Source organism: Oryzias melastigma, linkage group LG4 (genome assembly GCF_002922805.2).
Source record: "Oryzias melastigma strain HK-1 linkage group LG4, ASM292280v2, whole genome shotgun sequence".
NCBI classification, from domain to species: Eukaryota; Metazoa; Chordata; class Actinopteri; order Beloniformes; family Adrianichthyidae; genus Oryzias; species Oryzias melastigma.
In genome coordinates, this window is record NC_050515.1 from 5,393,860 (window position 1) to 5,414,248 (window position 20,389).

Genomic DNA, 20,389 nt, shown 5'->3' on the forward strand with positions numbered 1-20,389 from the left:
CTTTATCACTAACCTTATATAGCTTGTAATTTTCTTTATCTTCAATTTACTGGTAAGCAGTATATAAAATGGGAATCTTGAAATTGACAGAACTTAATAGATATTAAAAGTCTTCAACGTGACAAATTAAGCAGTCATTTAAAAAAACCCTCAAGAAAATAATTCAGTAATTGGTGTTCTGTCGGCAGGTATTTATCATGTAATTTAGTTTACTACCACACAGCTTTAAAGTAGTTATTTAGTGTGGGTATCTGATTTTTTTTTAGGAGGTACTTAAAGAAAAACACACAAACTCAGAGAAAACAGTTAATATTTCAGATAAATTTATAAAATATTTTACTCGAAATACATTGCATTCTTCTACAATACAATGTGTGTGTGCGAAACACACCAGAGCCCTCTAAGAATAACAGCCTTGTCATGTGAAGAATGGACTCATGAATACTTTGGCATAGTTTGGTGACGGACAAGCATTAAATCCAAACCACAAATGGATTTTTAGATCAAGCATTCACGTTGAAAGGTCAAATTAAAAAAAAAAAAAATCAAGTTGTTGTATAAACCGTTAATATGGACAACGCACAAAAGATAAGGAACCTTTGTTTGCTCTGTTAAAAACTAGAGCGAACCCACATAAAAACCTTCACTCTGGTCCCTTTTTGAATCCACATACAGTTAGATATAGCCCGAACGAGACTTTTAATAGCTTCACACCACTATCTAAAAGGGAAAACAGCTTTATAAGTGTGATGTTCCCCCAGATGTTCTGCAAACTCGATGTGACAAATCTACTTTACTGTACTGTGATGTCTTATTACATAATTAAGTTATACAAGTCACAAGTAAGCACAGAGATTCTCGCTGATATACTATATGAATGTCAACGCTTTTTTGTTTTTCAGGACACCATTTCACTGATTTCACATCAGTCGCCATGGTTACACCGTCGTGGAGGGCGACGCTTTCAGGCAGACTTCGACAAATAACAGTATAAGCCATTTTTTAGAAGGATCAGTCCAATAACAAACACCCTGATGAGTGTTTCAGACACATTATCAGGATGCTTTCAGAGCAGTTCATGGAGGAATATATAAAGCCAGTGATGTATGTATTGCTGCCCAGGTCTTGTTCCAGAGGGACAGACAGGGTAGAAAGAGAGACACAAGACGACTGGAGAGTCAGCAAGTGTTGTCAAATCAAGACAACGAGCAGCTGGACATTTACTTGGCCTGCAGGACAAAAATGGAAAAAAAAAAATAAAATTTGCCAATTTATTAAGATCAGATTCGGAATGAGGAAACTTTGACTGTGTAAGAGAACTGGACAGAGTATGACGTCTACTTCCTGCTCAACCAAATTATGTCAATTTAGATGCAATTTTTTTCTTGCGCTATGGACGCCGCCATGTTGGAGCCAGATGTCATCAGTTAGCAGTGATTGGTAGAGCTGGGTTGATTCAATCGATTTAAGCTCAACAGATCAAAAATCGATTCATAAAAGTATAAATCGATTTAGCACATAAAGCTGAAGTCTGCTAGCTTAATGCTAACATTTAATGGAATTTCCCATAAGACGGCTAGTGGTAACATATATTGATGACTAAGTGAACATCTTTATAAACTCACAGGCATGAACTTTCCAAACTCTTAAGGAAATATTTTTTTTAAATATCTAAAATATCATTTTTTGCTCAAACGTTCTTCTTCTGGAATAAGGTCTACTGCTACAGCGCGATCGCCACCTAGTGGCCAAACTGGAACACCCCCCAGGAGAAGCAGAACAATGTTAACAATGTTAATGATCAAAACATTTTTGCTCACTCCATCCAGTTCTCATATACAGTTCATGTGAGGAACACATCATTCTACAGAGACTTACGTATGACTACGAGTTCTTCTGCAGACCTCATGTTGCTTCATCACTCCACATTCAGGATGGCCCAGTTATCCTTCTTGTCCTGATGATCCAAAGAGAAAGAACTCAAAGGACTGGACCATAGTTCTCCATGTTGTACTTGACACATTTGTGGCTGCACGTTTTTTGATTCTCATTTTTAATCAAGTACCCTTATACACAATAAACATATTCTATTTAACTCTTAAAGTTGACAATAGCACAAAGAAAAACCTATAAAAAAATCAAGGTCTGTGTTAACGCTGAAGTGTGATGATGATTGTAGCCAAGGATAAAATACTTTCAAAAATTGACCATTTAAGACTAGAATAGAGAAAAGCCTTTTTTTGTTATACATAATAGATGAAATTTAAAACAAGTTCTTAATTTCTTATGTATGGTAATATCTGTAAAAAAAAAGATTGTTATGAAGGTAAAAGAACACAAAACAGAAAATCTGACGCAAGAAATAGTAAATAATATTTTTTATAAAAAAAAACAAACAAAAAAAAAAAAACATAAAACAATGAAAACTGAAGGGGTAAAAAACTAAGAGGATTAGTTACAAATTAAACTCTGAAATGTAAAGATTGTTACTTGACAGGACAAGTTAAAAAAAAAAGATTGCTACTTGAAAAAAATAGTTTTAGCACGACTTCCGCTATATTTTTTTCTATTATAAAATTGCTCCCAGTTATCTTTTAATTTTGATTATGCAGTTTTTAGCCAAAATAAAAAAAAAGTCTGTGTTGTTTCTGCAATGCAGCAGTAGTTCATCAGAAATTTGATTCTGGTTTGTGATCGGGAGTGCGGAAGTTTGCTGTGCTAATTTCCCAGCATGCTTTTGTGTACACTCTCTCTCAATAGCTTATAGCTTCTCACAAGCCCAAGCACATTTGTGTAGTCAGTATTGTTGCACAACAGGGAGACTTTACTGTGTCACAAACCTGAGCTTTTTCAAACCGTGAGTTTTCATCTGCTCCTGATTCATCACAATTTGAATAAAAAATACTCAGAAACACAGTTTTAATCTTAAATTGTTTTATACATGCATGTCCTTTATTATGAGAAAAACGCTACACCATTTTCATTAGAGAGGGTTTTTAAGGCTCTATGATTTCTACAGGAAATGTGTTAATTATTATTTAATTCTGAAAATGATAAAAAAAAGATAAAAATATGACTTGAGTCATGTGACCAGTAAATAGTCTGATTAATGAAGAATTTGACCTCTAAGAAAGCGTAAACCTCCGGTGAAAATTGTATTTTTTTTGTTTTTAGGATTTTCTTGTGTTTTTTTTTCTGATAATGGAAGACATATATTAAAAAAATTAAGATTAAAGGGTAACCAAACCATGAAGTTGGAGGCTGACTCCACCCACAGCCAAAATTTGAAAATCCAGTCTGAGGGGTGGGGCTTGGGGGCTGGACTGTTATCATTACTGGAGCTGCAGATCATGATGTCAGACTTGCATGGCTTGACCAATCACAAAATTCAACTGTAATACATCATTTCAACCTATAGGGGGCAGCACACAGATGGTTTTTGACTGTATTTTGAAGAATTAAAACAGTTTTATTTCAATTTGTCAAAAAATCTGGCTATGACCAACAGACAGCACTTTTAAAGCCCCATCAGGTCAACAGCCAAAAATTTTAATTTTTTCTTTGGTTACCCTTTAAAAATGCATTTCTGAGTATTTCTTTACTGAAATTGTTGTTAATCTGAAAAAGATCATAATTGTGACATAGAAAATATGCTGGGTGGGTCACAAGCTCCCTGCTCTGAAATGTTAGCAATAGAGAGGGAAAAGGGTTGTTCCGTGCCTATAGTCCCGCCCACAACTCAGAGGTGAATTTCTAATGAACTACTGCTACTATGCAGAAACTCTTTTAGAAAACGACACGACTCTTGATTTTGGTTAAAAAAATGTCATAATTGTGACATAAAGACGACTGGGAACGCTTTAAAAATGGATCCAAAGTGTTTCTCATTTGTTTTCCAGGCCAAAAAAAGCTAATCTCTGCAACTATAATTGGGCATTTAGAAGATTAGGTAGAGAATAAATATTAAAAACCTCAATCTGACCTCTGACATGACGGGCAGGTTGTCATGGCGGAAGAACCACGGGTTTCGGTGAGCTTTGGTTCTTTGCCTCTGCAGGAGTTTCCTCAACAACCTTTTCACCTTCCGGTCTCTGGGGTCGGCACATTTCACCGCCTTCTTTGTGTAAAAACTGTAAAATATTTTACACAAAACATGAGCGCACAACTGCCGGCTGAAAACTAAAGAGACAAAGGACACGAGGAAAGAGAAGAAATAGTAAATATGGAATCAAAAGTGGGTAAAGTTTGTAGAAATTAGTTGATAATCTCTTAAAAACAGAGTGGACTGAAAGAACATCATGTTTCTAGAGGGTAAAAATTCCATGTTTGTGTTAACTGGACCATGTGAGAACACGAGCTCCTCATTCCACCGCTACATCAGATCTCCCTGGCCTGCTGAAAACAATAGATTTCACAATACAGTTTTCTTAACTAAACCCTGCTCTAACGACTGACTGACTCATTCGGCGTGCTGGCTGGCCGCCTGCCTGCCTGCCGCTGAAACGAGGTACTTTCATATGACCTGTTATTCCCACATGTTTCCTCTCTGACTTCCTTGGCAATTACTGCTCCAAACGCTGCCATAACAACTTGACCTGGAAAGCTGACAATGCCTCTCAGCCCTGCTCTGCCCGTCCTCTCACGGAAAGCATATTTTCCATGCCTGCAAATTGCTCCGTGCTCTTAAGCCCAAGGAGTGGATAGTTGGAATACTTGCATGATGGCTTGTATACTGCAGTCGGGCCCCTCCGTCTGCACCTCAAACCGCAGCACATCTTTGGTACGCACCTTGCCCTGGGAGTACAGCATGCAGCACTGGACATCCCTCTGCATCTGCACGCCTTTAGCTGCAGGGCACAACCACAGGGAGAGTCTCAAGAAAGTTAGCATTTCATCCGTTTGAAGTTTTGAATCAGAATGTTGTCATCAGCAGTGGAAGCGGCTGCATTTGGTTTATCGTGGTGTTTGCTCTCCCGGTTGGGGAGCGTTTTTTGGCTGTAAGAGTGTCCACAGACTCTCTGGATGCACAACAACAGCATCCTATTTTACTGATAAACCAGGGGTCTGCAACCTGTGGCTCTTTTATCCCGTGATTGTGGGAAAAAATGCTAACTATTTATATCGATAATCGATTAGTTCTTTTTAATATGCCAAACCACAGAGCAAAAGATGTCATCAAAATTCTGTAGAAATGTTTTAAATTTGTGTTTTTATTGTAACGTTCGTCAAATAAAAGTCTCCACAATTCTTATTTTGTTTTTGAATATTACTCAAAAGTGGTTAAAGTTTTAAACAAATGCAAATGCATTAAAAATGATTTAGAAATATGTGCTTTGTGCCTCACATCCTAAAAAATAGGAATAAAAAGCTCAATTTATTTTTAATGTTTTTAGTTGCTTTTTTTGGTCAAATAATTGGATTCTTCTTCAATGATGTTTATATTTGAAAGTAAAAGGAGAAAAATTATAGTGATGTTTAAAAGCATCATGTTTGACTGTCTTGCTTTTTATTTTGAAATTATTCTGTTACAGTAGCAGGATCTTCAATGGTGCATTTTATTTTGAAAGGAAGTTGCTGTCAAAAGTAAGATAAATAAAAACAATCATAGAAACATACATTCAATATTGTAATATTTCAAATCTACATTTTTACATTTTTTTTAATAATCACAAAAACATAAATATTTTGTATTATTTTCCGGCTCTCGCTCGATTTTGCTCTATAAAAAGCTGGACCAAATGTCTCTTTTAGTGTTAAAGGTTGCAGACCCCTGTGATAGACCATCCCAGTGAAATGGGAGGAGAGGAGCAGTGTGTTTTCATGCGGACGCTCTCCCGTGATGTCGCCTCGTTTCAAAGCAAAACCCACAAACGAATGAACGTGAGGTGAGAGGCAGCGGGGCTGTGAAGCAGAGCATCTCAAAAATAACGTTCAGAACGCAGGCTTGGCAGTTGCTGCGCCTCAGCATGAGCGTGCACGATGTCAGATGCTCGTCCTGCTGCTCCGCTCCTCTGTTTACATCCTCGCTGCTGCTCCCATCACTCTTTTCCCTTTCTGTCCTCGCCATCGCCTCCTCTGCCGGGTTGCATGCCGGGATTGCAAAAACAAACACAACGTGTGGCTGCATCCTACCTTCCACAGATGCCAGGAAGACAACAGTGAAGGAGAGAACAGTCAACATCTGCAGGACCAACATGGTGAGGGTGGCAGAGAAGAGAGGATAATCTTCACTGTCACCTCTCCCTCTGTGCCTGGCTCTCTTATATTACTCCCTCCCTCTCTTCATACCTCCCTGCCTATGTCTCACTTTCACCACCTCTTTTTTTCTGTCTTACCGTCTTTCCCTCCCACCCTCCGTTTATGCATCTTTTGCCATGATCACACCCCACTCTCCCTCATTCCCTCTCTTTTTTTACATCTTTATCTCACCTCTCGTCTTCCTCACTCGGGATGCCAAGCTCCATTTGTTTTATTTGAGGCTTTGAATTCCTCCTTCTCCGTCTTGTGCATTTCCCCTGAAAAATAATCTCCCTGTAGCTTTTGCACGAATTCCCATGACTGGTCCAGCTAATTGGTGGTGAAACTAAATCTGTTTTATGACTTCATGTAACTAAATAGGTTTTGAATACCTTAAAATCCAGGTCAGCACTCGTGCACGCCATTGAAATGTCTTAAAAAATAACAGTTTAAAGTTTGCCCAACATGCAGTATATTTCTTCTGTCTGTAGACTGCTCAACATTTTACTATAAAAAAGCTGCAAGATAAACAAACAAAACTACTTTAAATTCACTTGTGTTGCTTATTCGCAACGTTCATTTTGAGGAATCTTCATGTAAAATCACGAATCTAAACAAACTGTTTAAGAGAGATTCCTCCAATGAAAACCATGTTTTTAACATAGTCTTGAGCATTTTTCTTATGATGGAGGTCATATATAAAAAATTAAATTCAATTTTATTTATATAACCCAATATTACAACACATTTTATCAACGGACAATTGTCCAAAAATCTAAAATCCCTTAGACCCTCCTTCCCAGTAAAGAAAAAAAAAAAAAACAGATTCTAGAGGGAAAAAAAAACAATATAACATCTGGGATGTCCACATGAAGGAGGGATCCTGTCCCAGGGCGGACAGCCAATTTACTAGGACAGTTAAAGAAGAATTAGCTTATCTAACTCTAACAGATGGGCTTCCTTCAGGTAGGGCTTTGGGACAGCTGGGGGCACAAGATGAGCCAGAGGTGAGGTCCACTGCTCGCCTTTATGGCTGTGAAACAGGAGAAGACTAAAAGTACTTCTGGGAAAAGCCTGTAGCAGCAACCTAGGTGCTACAGTCAAGCTTCCTGCTCCACTCCATTCTGATGGATCCACATGCAGACAAATAGATCCATGAACGTCTTTGTTTTCCCTCATCTGAGCTGGAATCTGGATAGCTTCGACATTCCTCGCCATTTTTGCTGCACCGGTAATATTTGATTGGGGCTGTGGGAGAAGATCTAAACCAGGGGCGGGAAAACTTTTAGACTTGTGGGCCATAAGGTGCTCTAAAATTTGACAGAAGGGCCGGACCATACGTAGAAATCTGGAGTGAATCTGGAAGAAAACCTGGCATTAATTTGATTGAAAATTACTTTAAAACAGAACTGTTTGGAGTTTTTATAGAACATTTTTGTAGCATTTGCTTTCATTTTGGAGGCCATTGCACTGATGGGTTGATGTCCCTCAGGTAAAAATGCAATCTTAACAATATAACAAGAACCGCAGGGTTCTTTGATTTGGAGAAAGAAAAGAAACCAGAGAATGAAGTTCAAAGGGGGTTAAAAAGACTCTATTGAATCTGATGGGGATAGCTGGGTCCTCTGTCCATTTTATTGGAGCAAGGAGCCTGTCAAAAATTAGATAAAATAACCCAGGAGTTTGTGGCTAAAATACCACTATAGAAACACCCAATAATAAAATAATAAAGAAAGACATGCAATGTAAACGCTCAGCACTGGTAACTAAAAACAACGCCTCCTGGGTGGCTAAAGACAAGATAAAAAGAAACATAGGGGTACATAGCTTGAAGAGGGGTGGGTCACAACCGGGCAGTTGTCCGACGGGGCTCTTTCAGTGTCGGCTCCAGGTATGGTTCCCCCGCTGTGCTCCAGGGCCCAGTGCTGGCTTCTCTCGCCGCGCACCTTTAGGGCCTAGCGCTATCTCCTCTCGCCATGCTCCTCCAGGGCACAGCTCTGGCTTTTCCTCGCCATGCACCTCTAGGCCCTATCGCTGGCTTCTCTCGCCGCACTCCTCCAGGGCCCAGCACTGGCTCCTCTTGTCTGTCTCCTCCAGGGCCCGGTGCTGGCTCCTCTTGTCCGTCTCCTCCAGGGCCCGGCGCTGGCTCCTCTTGTCCGTCTCCTCCAGGGCCCGGCACTGGCTCATCTTGGCACGCTCCTCTAGGCCCGGCGCTGACTTCTTTCGCCATGATTCTCCAGGGCACGGCTCTGGTTTCCCCAGCCAGGCTCCACCAGGGTCCCCTTCTTCGCTTTCCTTTCCCCTCTCCTTTGTGTATTCCACTGTTCCTTACAAGGTCTCCCATTGGCCACGCCCCCACTGCACGCCTGTCCCCAATCAGGCAGCAATGGGGATCTTTGGAATTTCAAATGCTGACAGAATAAAACAAAATAAAAGACTACAGTCCACCCTGTTATATGGTGTTTGAAGGATTGAAAAATACCTGCCCGACTCGAAAAACACACGTGAACGTCGGAGTAACAGCAAATCTTCCAACACCTCATTAGACAAAGGTATTTGTTACGTAGCATCAAAGATGCACCAGAATATTAAGAATTTTATATATAATTGATTCCAGCGTGGCGGGCCAGACTAAATAGTTAAAAGGGCTGAATGTGGCCCCAGGGCCATAATTTGCTCACTCCTGACTTAAACAAAAGGTTAATAACTAGCACCAACTGTCCCGCCCACAACTCAGAACTCCTGCTACTCTGCTGAAATTATCTCCTAAAACAACGTTTTTTTATTTAGGCTAAAAACTGCATAATCCTGGTTAAAAGACCACTGAGTACGCTTTGAAAATAGATCAAAAGACAATCGAAGTGAGACTTCACCTAACAAATGTCTAGCTAACAACAGACTGAAATCCAGCAGCTGAAAATGTTTCTTTATGTTTAATGGTGTTGACTTCAACTCATCCATATTGGGTTTTACTGCACATGTTATAAGAGTTGAACATTTCACCAACACTACTCTGAGCTTCAGCTTTCCTGCCACCTTCAAATGTGCTGGAGAACATCCAGGATTGTTTGTCTGGTCACAGCTCAGGTGGAAGCAGACAGACACCTCGTGCTGCACCTACTAATGTTACGGAGGAAAACCACTGAGCAGATGGAGCAGGAGAGTTTCCAGAGCCCGCCTAATTATATAATCAAGAGTCCACCATATGCCGCTCTGCACACACAACCCAAATTTATGCTGGAGTGTGTGTACCTGAGTGTGTTTCTGCCTCCTAGCATCACTGCATACAAAGTAGGGTGCAAAAACAAACAACAAATCTGTTTTTAGCAGACTACAAACGAGCATGTGCAGCGTCCACCTGTGGTTTTAGACAAGAGTAATTGCATTTTTGGATGATGACACATTTCACATTAGTTTCTAGTCAAATAATGACAAATGTTGCTGTCAGGGCTTTATATTCTTTTGTGATGAAAGTCATTCTGTTGAAGTTTGGCAGCCATTTAAAAAACAGACTGTTTTTTGATTGAAGTCCATGTCTCTGCTCTACCGTCTCCAAGCAAAAGTGTATATTTAGCAGCTTTTCTTTGTCCTTTGAAAACAAAACAGAGCTTTGACTCTGTAGTAGTGCCGCCACAAACGATTATTTTAGTAGTCGACTAATCACTGATTATTTTTTCAGATTAGTTGACAAATTGAGTATTGTGTAAAGTGGATAAAAAGCACACATCTTAACCAGCATTAGCTTTAAACTAACTAATAACTAGATTTATATTATTACCTGCAGTAATGCTAGTGTGAATGCTGTAAGCTGAATTTGGTCGCTGAAGTTGCTAGTGCTGATAGCGATGCTGAAGATGCTGAAGCTGATAGCTGATAGCCAGCTGAAATATTAGCCTAAGTTTGCCAAAACAGCTAGCATGCAGCTGAAATATTTCCATCATTTCTTTTAATGTTACAGATAATATAGGATATGTTTTATTTTAATCTTTAAAAAAATGCTTTTAAGAACAACTTTTGCTCAACTGCTTTAGGAAAACATGTGTTTTACTTAAATAATTGAAAGATCAAATTTCTCTTTTTGCAGTTCCCTATGCGAGAGTGAAGATGAGCGTGTTTGGACGGTTTCCCAGAGATAAACATTTGATTTTATCAGGAAATTTAGTTATATGGACATTTTTAGTGACTCGTTTAGTTTAGTTTAATACAAAGAAACATGTTAATTTGGTGGTCTGTGATGTTTGTAACTTTACGTAATACGAACATGGATGTGTTTCATTGTATGTTTTATTATGTAAATGTGTTGACTTGATCATAAATGGAAATGTCCTGCGGTTAATAGGCTGAATAAATGACAATAAATGGAAAAAACAAGAATAAAAATTACCAAAAAACTGTTGAGCAAAAGTAATAATGACACAATGTTAAATTTTGTGTCACTTAATCCAATTTCTGAGGTTTATTCAAAATAGTGATGGGGAAAATTTTAAAAAATATAACGATTAATCAATTTATACTCCTACTATCCAACCAGATCTATCTGTCTGAGACATTGATATATATTAATTTAGTAATATAGTTTATTAATTAGTTATACTTAATTAATAACAATATAGTAATATATATCAATGGTCTGAGGCAAGTTGTAAATCGAATCGACTTTACCATTAAAAAATCTTTTCAAGATGAAATAAATCGATTTTGTATGTGATTATACAGCGTGTTATAATATTCTAATAATGTTCTCTTTGTATTAGTTTGATGTGGAAAAGCAACCTTAAATTTAGGAAACTAAAATTTGAATAAATTATCTCTTGTTTATTTAAATCACTGTTAAAATGAATTATTACACCCCCAAAAAAATCAACATAAATGCATTCATATGTATTCAACATATAAGCAACAGATGTAACCTGTAAGTCTACATATATGTGCATCTATCAGAGCTGATCTGAGCAGCTGGTTGGGATTAATATGGTCGTAAGATTTCTCGCAGCTGCATTTTAAATTTATCAGACATGAGTGATGATGGATGAAGGAACATTTGTATTTTATTCCTCCCTCATATTTTCCTGTTGGACTGACACCAAAATCCTGTATTTGTAGGAATAAAAAGGCTTTGCGTCTGTGAGAGTTTTTATCAAACTGAAAAATGTGTCCAAAGAAAACTGACGGAGGAATGTAAGCCGTATCATTAAAACAGATCAATCATCCTTTTTATTTGACTCAATGTCTTACTTTATTTGAAATGAATTTCAAATGAAAAGGATTTTCTGAGTAACTTTATAACAGTTGCTCTGCACCCCGAATGTACAACCTTTTTTTGATAAAGTGATTTTCTTCCGAGGACGTTCAGATCCCCTGACTGTGATTGCTCCAGTCGGCCACAGGGGGCAGTAAAGCAGCCGGCTGAATTTTTTGCGTCTGATGGAGGTGCTGCACTGCTGAGGAACAACAGATCGAAGCGAACCCCTCCTCTGGAGCGCAGAGATGCGCCCTTCCCCCCCTCCATACCCCTGCATGGAGAAATGGCATCGGCTGGCTCAGAAATATCCTGATGTACTGAAGAAGGTAATGGTGGATTATAGTTATCATCCAGAGCAGATGGGAGAAAACACCTGCTCTTGATTTTGATTTTATAAAGTATGCTGTCGCTGAGGTACAGTCCTTTGCTGTGAATTTAAAAAAAAAACTTTTCAAGTTGAGTAATACTCCAATGTTTTTTTAATTTACACAGCATGACCAGAAGTGTTTTTGATGAGTATGCATTGGTAACCGCGGGGGTCGGGGATGAGACAGGTGACAGGGGGTTTTTCTCTGTATTTGCAGATGACTCTGGTCCCTAACTCCCGCGAATAAGGGGGAAATACTGTAGTAAAAAAATATATATATGGCGCTCAAAAACTATTAACCGTAAATCCTTTTCCCTGCCGGAGCCGGCCGCAAATAAACATAATTTGCCCGTGAAATCATTGACTGGAAGTCCTGAACCGGAACTCACCGTTTTAAGCTTTCAACCTTTTTTCCCTTTGACATCCCTACTGCTAACGTGATCAGCTGATTCACACAGAAAAAACGGTATGTCACTGACTATTTCTCTTCTGATGTAAACGGGTGTAGTTGTACAAATTTGAATACTCGTTAATATTGACTTATCTTGCACACTAAACCGTTAAACAGTTACAATTTATTCGCGTTTAAAATCTGACAGTTCTGAAAAGCTTGTCAAATATCATTTTAGGTTAAAGTTTAGGAATTTTCCGCTTACGCAACTGGCAAAAGTTGCGAAATTTCCGCTTCCAGCTAAAGATTGTTTCTGGCGCCATCTTGCACAGCACCAGAGACCCTTCACAGTAGTGGATGCAGTTTATTATTTTCAAACAGAAACTCTGCGGTGAAAGTTTACATTCTTAATGGAGAACTTTGTCATAAACAAAACTCAACATAGAATTAGTTTTGTCTTTGAGGTTTTTAAATCAGGGAATGTTTGGGTTGGCGAGGATTCTGCTGAACAAATCTGGTGGGTCAAATAGGTCTTTGTACCAAACAGTATTGTTTCGTGTAGAGAAAGTGTATTTTAAGAGACAGTTATTTTAAGTTTTTCTTTTGCTTTCAAAATAAAACCCCCTCATCAGTATGTTTCAATAATTGTGTTTCCATTGACAATAAAATTGAGCAAATTGGATTTTCAATCATAAGTTCACCTAAAGCAGGAGTCGGCAACCTTTAACAGTAAAAGAGCCATTTGGTGTCGTTTTCTACTGATCAAGACCTAGAAGGAGTCATATCTTTACCTTTAGTAGAGGCCAAACTAGCGAAAAAGCTAGCTCGTTACTTAATTATTAGCTCCAAATTAGCATAAAATTCCTCAGTAAATTAAATCAACAAAAAATGTTAGCATGTTGCTAAAAGAGAAGCTAAACTCTAAATTAGCATTAAAACTCCAGTAGACAACAATTAGAAAAAAAGTTTGGCATATATTGCTAAAATATTAGCTAAACTCCAAATTAGCATAAAAAACTAACTAGAGGCCAAATTAACCAAAAAAGCTAGCTTGTTGTTTAATTACAAGCTGAACTCCAAAATCGCCTCATATTCCTCAGTAAACAAAATTAGTCAAAAATGTTAGCATGTTGCTAAAATATAAGCTAAATTCTATTTTTTTTTTTTTAAATTACGACTATTTTCTCTTTCTTCAGCCAGAGAGCCACCATGGAGAGATAAAAGAGCCACATGTTTGAAATAAATGAGTCATGTGGCCAATAGTGACTGCACCGCCGCACGGCGGGCGCCACAAGAGGTCCCACAGCATCACAGCTCATCTAAAGTTGACCGTGTCATGTAGAAGTGTTGGATCCACAGCTCCTCTGTAAAATCACCAATTTCCCCAAATCTCTTCATCCGTAGCCGCTCTGTCATAGCTCGCCGCTCCACGTCTTAAATCAGACGCCGACGTCTCCTTTGATGGATGATGATGAGCGTTAGTGCTGTGGCAGAAATTTGAATGTAAATCAAAGTATTGTTCACATCTGTGTGTTAGTTGGTTTTTGTTTGCATAATTATGATTTAATGCAAACAGTTCAGTTGCAAAATTGTGTTTTTCTAGAATTTCGATAAAGTTTTTCCACATATGTTTAATGGAAATGCAACCCTTCTACTAAGTTTTGTTTTTGAGTATTTAGAAGCTCTTGTGGTCCTTCACAAAAATGTTCAAATCTACCCAGTATGGCTCCTTTGTTCTTCGTACATAAATTTTCCTCATTACAATTTAATAAAACCATCACACCTGATCAGACTAAATGTTTTGAGGATATTGAACTTTGGAAAAATGCTTAAAGTGAACATACTGGCAGAGCAGCACTGGAGTGCGGGTCACCTCTAATGCAAGAAAATATGACTTTGGACAACAGTGATGCACATGTAGTTAGGCCAACATAAGCCTGCTTAAGCACATGTGGTTCAAAATAACTTAAAAATGAACAAATTATCCTTTAGCCTCTGGAAAACTGGAAAAAGTCAGAAATGTCCAGACAACAAGGCTACAATATGCCCCCTTTGGAATCCTGGATATGAAAATATGCAGTCTGCACTATGGGGGTTTGAGTGGAAGCGTGTGCTGTGTGTGTGTACGTGCATGCGTGTGTGTGCACGTGTGCACAGTGGGTGTGGGGTTAACCGTTGGAGAGTTTGACCCTCCAAATCGGGCTGGAATCTCAGCTGCAAAAACATACCTTTGTAATGACTACAGGTCTGCCTATGAGCCAGATTCAGTTTGAACATACCTTTGGAGTCATTGAAGAATCCTGCAACAACCACAGCCGTGATCATCGGTTTCAGTGCAGCGTTTCCATCTTACAGGACGGTGAATGTTTCCTTCTCACATGATTCGATGTGCATCTCAACACATGATCCACCAATCAATACTAAGTAGATTCAAGTAACTTCGAGCTTACATGATACAGTTCAATTCTTTGACCTAAATAGATACAATCTAAATATTTGTTTGGATTTTAAAATCATAAATGAAGATGCCTTTTACCCAAAAAACTTTGTTTTAGGCAACAAAAACCAAATGTCTTTGACATAACACCTCCTGGAAATGTGAGTCTTGTAGACTGTTTTGGTCTTTTTGGTTTAAAAAAAAAAAAGTTTGTTAAATTATTTAGACGTTGTTTGTTTAGTGCACACAACACGCCCCTCTCTGTAGTCCACCTTCAGGTGATTGTGATTGACCCGACTTGGTAGAAGAAAGCTTGTGATTAGAAGTCTTTTTGTTGGCATCACATAAAGAGGAAAAGAAACTGAAGTTTGACTGAAACCAATTATCTTCCAATTGATTTTATACCTTCCGACCAACATAATCTGTGGTTTTCAACTTTCTTCAGATCCTCAATTGATTTTTCAATACGCATCTGTGCCTTTAACATCCCTAAATTACATGTTTAATCCATAATAACCCATGGTGACATCAGAGAAACAGAAAAATGGGATCCACTTGGTTTGTGGTGCATTCAACATCCTTTTATTTTTAAGGAAAATGGGTGTTTTTTTTTTTTTTTTTTTTTATTGAAACCATCTCATCCTTTCACAAAAACCATCGACTTGAAACATGATTCAAGCTTCCTGACCATTTAATTTAATAAACAGTAATGTGGGAAATCCAGCCTACTGGGTTTTTTTATTCTTGAGATGTTCCTCCATGAATGGTGAAAGATTTCAAGAAAAGAAGACAGTAACTCCAGATGCCGTGAATCAGACAATATCTTTTAGGCCCAATCCCAATTCTTTCCTTCTCTCTTCCCTTATATTTACTCCTCCAAACGGAGAGTAATGGAAAAATAGTGTCTTAGATTTTGAACGTCGCTTTCACTGGATGACGTCACCAATAGTCACTGGTGCGTAAGCGCGGAGCTTCCAGCGCTCCAATATACATGGCAACAGCAGCTTTATAACTTTAGAACTTCAATGTAAACCTCTGTGGTTCAGAGCGCACCCATGTGACCCCCTTTGTATCCCGTCACCTGGAGGAAAAGGATATTAAAAAATATGTTTTTGCACTTCACAAGAACCTTTAAATGGAGAGGTAGGGAGACGGGAAGAATTGGGATTGGGCCTTAGATTAATGAGAATTTGTGAAGTAAAACAACAAATCCACCAAAAGCCTAAAAAATAAACTGCATCCACTGCTGCCTGGATTACATATGTCGTTCTGTATGGTTAACAACCCACTCTTCTTCTAATTCATCACCTAAAAGTACCACAGAGGATGTGGTATTACTCCTAAAGGTTAAACACAAACTGCCAACTGAGACAGTTCCTCTGGGAGAATGCAAAGACGACCAATCCTGCTGGATCTTAAACCACTCTCTGTTCTTGCAGTTTGGAGTGTCCTGCTAGAAAGTTTTCTGAACATCCATTCATTTTCCAAACCTACTTCATCCTTTTGGGGGTCATTGGGTTGCTGGAGCCTATCTCAGATACTGTCCACATGTGGCTCTTTTATCTCTCCATGGTGGCTCCTTGGACAAACATAAAATAAGTCATGGAGACGGCAACCTTCTGAGTCAGCAGCTCCCTGCTAATGGCTGCCTACCCAGAATATACCTAAAGAAAACAAAAAAACAAAGCCAGCAAACTAAGACTACCAACTCCAAACTAAAATAACAAAACCCAGCAGTTTAAGACTGCGGTGGACAAAGTGGGGAAAACGAACACAAGAAATGGCTTTTTTACAGTTAAAGGTTGCCGACCCCTGGTCTAGCCCCTAGACTAGACAGTTAGTCTAGAGTCACCCTAGTACACCCTAGTCGCCAGACTATTAAAGGACCGGTCCTGAACATCCATTATAAAAAAAGGCTAAAACAAAAGAAAACTCATTTTTAGGAGAAACATTTATTTTAGAAACATTTTAAGTTTGGATTCTGACTTTAAGGGTGAGGCTGCACAATGGTGGAGTGGGCAGCACTCTTGCCTCACATACAGAATGCTCGGGTTCAAATCCCAGCTGGGTTTTTCTGTCGATTTTTAATCTTCTCCTTGTACATGAATGACACTGCAGCTTCCTCCCAAAGTCCAAAAACATGCTTCATAGTGTAACTGATGAGTCTAAATTGTTCTTTGATGTGAATGTGTGGCCCTGCAACAAACTGTCAACCTTTCCTGGATTTACTACAGTAGTTGGGATAGGCCCCAGCAGCCCTGTGACCCCATAAGAGGATTAAGCAGGTTTGAAAGATAGATAGATGGAACTCCAGACCATACTGATTTTATATTTTTAATATTATAGCAAGATAAATAGCTCAAAAACACAATAAAAAAGAATAAATGTCATTTAATTACAGAAACTTCATGTTCAGATTCTTGCTTTTTCACATGACTGCATGGAGGATCACGTGACCGCTGGAGTCTCCTGTGGGAATGATGAGCTGATCACGCTCGGCTGGACGTTGAGGCCTCCTGGAGATGTCAGAAGCTCAGCTCTCTCAGTTGGTTAATGCAGTCAGAGAGATTTTAGAGGGACAAAATGCCAGGGGGGCAAATACTTGATATAATCTTTAATAAGGGCAAGAGGAGAGCAAACAAGTGGTGTGGAATGCAACTCCAGATACAAAATCCGACATAGCGCTAAGATATTTAAAACATTTTCAGTTGGGTAACAAACAGGAGAATGTTCTGGTGTTGCCTTTTACAGACATGATAGCAAAGAGATGATTCGTTTATTCCGGACTCTTATAACCTTCACTCTGGGATTATTACTGTTGTCCTTTTATCAACTGAAAGAGGCGAATCTTAGGAAAATAAAAAAAAAGGAAGGTTGAAAAAGTCTTATTTTCTGTCTTGCAAGAAGAATAGTCTTATCAAGAAAGTTTTTCAATCGCAAAATAATCTCAGTTTAATTGAATGTTTCATAGATTACATTTTATCAAAAATAAAATCTCTTTTTTTTTTTTTTACTTATTAGAATTTTTTACTTATTTCTGGGGCTGTTTTGCACTTTCAAATGACCACCTCCACTAAAATCTCTATAGAAATCCGTGTTCCGGGCTTCCATGTTCAAAACTCTTGCAGTGACGTGCTGCTACGCAACTTTTGAGAGTCTGTCTTTGGGCTCTACCCACAAAACGTGTGGATATTGAACATGCGCTAAAAGTTAAACCAGTCCGACTTTGACCAATCAGGGACTCGGGTTTGGTAGCGATGTGTTGGTAGCGTCTTTTTCTAAACACGGAAGTACCAACTTCGTCTGTGAAGCGCAGAAGTTTACATTTAAATGTTTGAGTCACTTACTGTTTTGCATGACCTTTTCAAAGTTCTAAAAACGATGTTGCTATGTATTCCTGAGCGCTAGCAGCTCTGCGCTAACATACCTGACTGGCGACTATTGATGACATCATTGAGTGGGAGTAACCTCAAATTTTGAAAACACTACTTTTCCATAATTCTCCGTTTGTAGGGCTAAATGTAGGGGAAGAATTTGAGTCTTTAATATATCAAAATAGAGCTGTAAATACAAGCCTGGTGCAAGATTCACCAGATTTGAACCACTTTGAGATTTCACACCAAACCTCTTCCATCTGTGAGAACATGCACTAGTTTCGGGTAGTGATAGTCCAGTGTGAACACCTTGTGTGTCTTGAGTCAGCGCTCTGTCTCCCCCTCTGGTCACCGGCGGGAACCATCTTCAGAGTACTGCTGCACTACATCTCCCAGAAGCCCCAGCGCACAGTTCCTAGATGCTGCTCAGCTGTCTCTCATTGACAATCACCCACAGGATACTTAATCACTCCACAGAGCCTCACTCAGTGCGAAGTATTGTTTGTGCCACTCCAACTGCATTACTGAGCGTTCCTATCTGGACCTGATCTACTGGATACCTGAACCGGCTTCATCTCTGGTTACCTGCTGCCTGCCCTGACCCTTGCCAGACTCTGACTACTCTAGTCTCTTCTTGGATGATCCCATACTCGTGATTGACCTCTGCCTGTCTAACCCTGATTTAGCTTTGAGGACTTTTAGCTGTGCGAAGTTCCTGTCTGAACTAATCAACTTGCTGCACATGGAACCAGCTGTCTGTCCGTTTGTAATAATGGGCCAAAACTGCATCCAGGAGTGCGCCAAACGGGGTTCTTGAACGAGCGTCACATCCCCGTTGCTTAATAAATTCCATAAAAAATTTATATTTTTAATTCAACTTAAATGTTTGGTAAATCTATCACACTTGTATATCAAAGTGAGGAAAAGCTTTGTGTTTTATTTTATTGTGAGATTTCAATAAGCAGCTTGAACTGTCTAATAAATAAAAGTTTCATTCATCGCAGTGTGTTTCACTCTGATATACATGTTCCCTGGTTCCAGAGTAGCATTCCTCTGTTGGGAGTTGTTGGCTGAAGAGGCTTTTATTTTGATAGCCCGAGCTGCAAAAGCTCAGGCTCTGGACTGAGTGTGGAGACAGAAACTGGACCCTCTGGATGTGTTTACCTGTACTGCCAGGTGTAGCAACACGTTTGAGTCAAACACATTCCATTTTCTCAGCTAATGAGTAATCTGAGTAACAACATTTTGGTGTGGCGTCCCCCCGCCCCCAAAAGGTTCTGCTTTGTGAGAAATGGGAGAATTTAGATAATTCTACTGACATTAGACAGGCATGTACTCAGACTCCTTGAGTTCTTGGCTGATGTCAGAGCCAATATTTAAAAAAATCTGAAAGAAAAAGTGTTAAAATACCAGCTTGTTCTGTAGCGCTTAAGGAGGAGTGGAAACTCAGACGGCGTCCATGAGTGAGATCACACGGCGGAGGAGAGGAACAGATGGAGCCGGTTACACGTAAACCTGAGGTGTTGTGTGATCTAGGTGTCACAACGTGCCAGAAACGATTCCTGCATGTTTTCCTTTTAAAGCAGCTCTAGAAAAATCTCCTTCTGAAGACATTATCGTCAGTTCTGGAAGTACAGCCATCAGAGAAGTATGGAGGGCTAAATGAGACAAATTGGAATAAATATATACAAAATTAAATTCTTAAATAAATGTAATTAACTATTTAAAATAAGCATTAAATAAACAAAAGTGGAAATCAATAAATAAATATGCCCTGCGACGGACTGGCGACCTGTCCAGGGTGTACCCCGCCTTCGCCCTTCAGTAGCCGGGATAGGCTCCGGCACCCCGCGACCCCGAAAGGGAAGAAGCGGTCAAGAAGATGGATGGAATAAATAAATATTACATTTTTTGTGGCATTAAAATATTAAAATCCACACAAATGTAGGCACACATCTCAACAGTTCTCACAAATGTATTTATATTTTTCTACTTTTATATTTTTCAATATCACAAACAATTCAAGACTAATTATAAGTTTGATTATATCTATCAATAAATATTTATTTCGTTTGTGTTCTTTAGGTTTGTTTGGCTTGAAATACCAAAAATATGCAAATACTATGGAGGATGAAATGAGACAAATTGAAATAAATACTAACACCATTAAATTATTATATTCATTCATTTTCCTGACCGCTTCTTCCCTTTCGGGGTCACGGGGTGCCGGAGCCTAACCCGGCTACTGATGGGTGAAGGCGGGGTACACCCTGGACAGGTCGCCAGTCCGTCTCAGGGCCTCAATCACACACACATCCACTCTCACATTCACACCTAGGGG

The 20,389-nt window shown here is 39.1% G+C and overlaps 1 protein-coding gene across 1 annotated transcript; it reads right to left on the bottom strand.

Moving 5' to 3' along the window:
• Positions 1-306: 306 nt before the first annotated feature.
• ccl44 (chemokine (C-C motif) ligand 44) lies at positions 307-6,794 on the bottom strand. Its single transcript, XM_024278777.2, has 5 exons — positions 6,133-6,794; positions 4,718-4,847; positions 3,983-4,130; positions 1,879-1,957; positions 307-1,229 (listed from the first exon to the last, which is right to left on the bottom strand). Exons 1-4 carry the CDS (start codon positions 6,194-6,196, stop codon positions 1,919-1,921), a joined length of 381 nt encoding a protein of 126 aa, XP_024134545.1. The 5' UTR covers positions 6,197-6,794; the 3' UTR covers positions 307-1,229; positions 1,879-1,918.
• Positions 6,795-20,389: the final 13,595 nt, after the last annotated feature.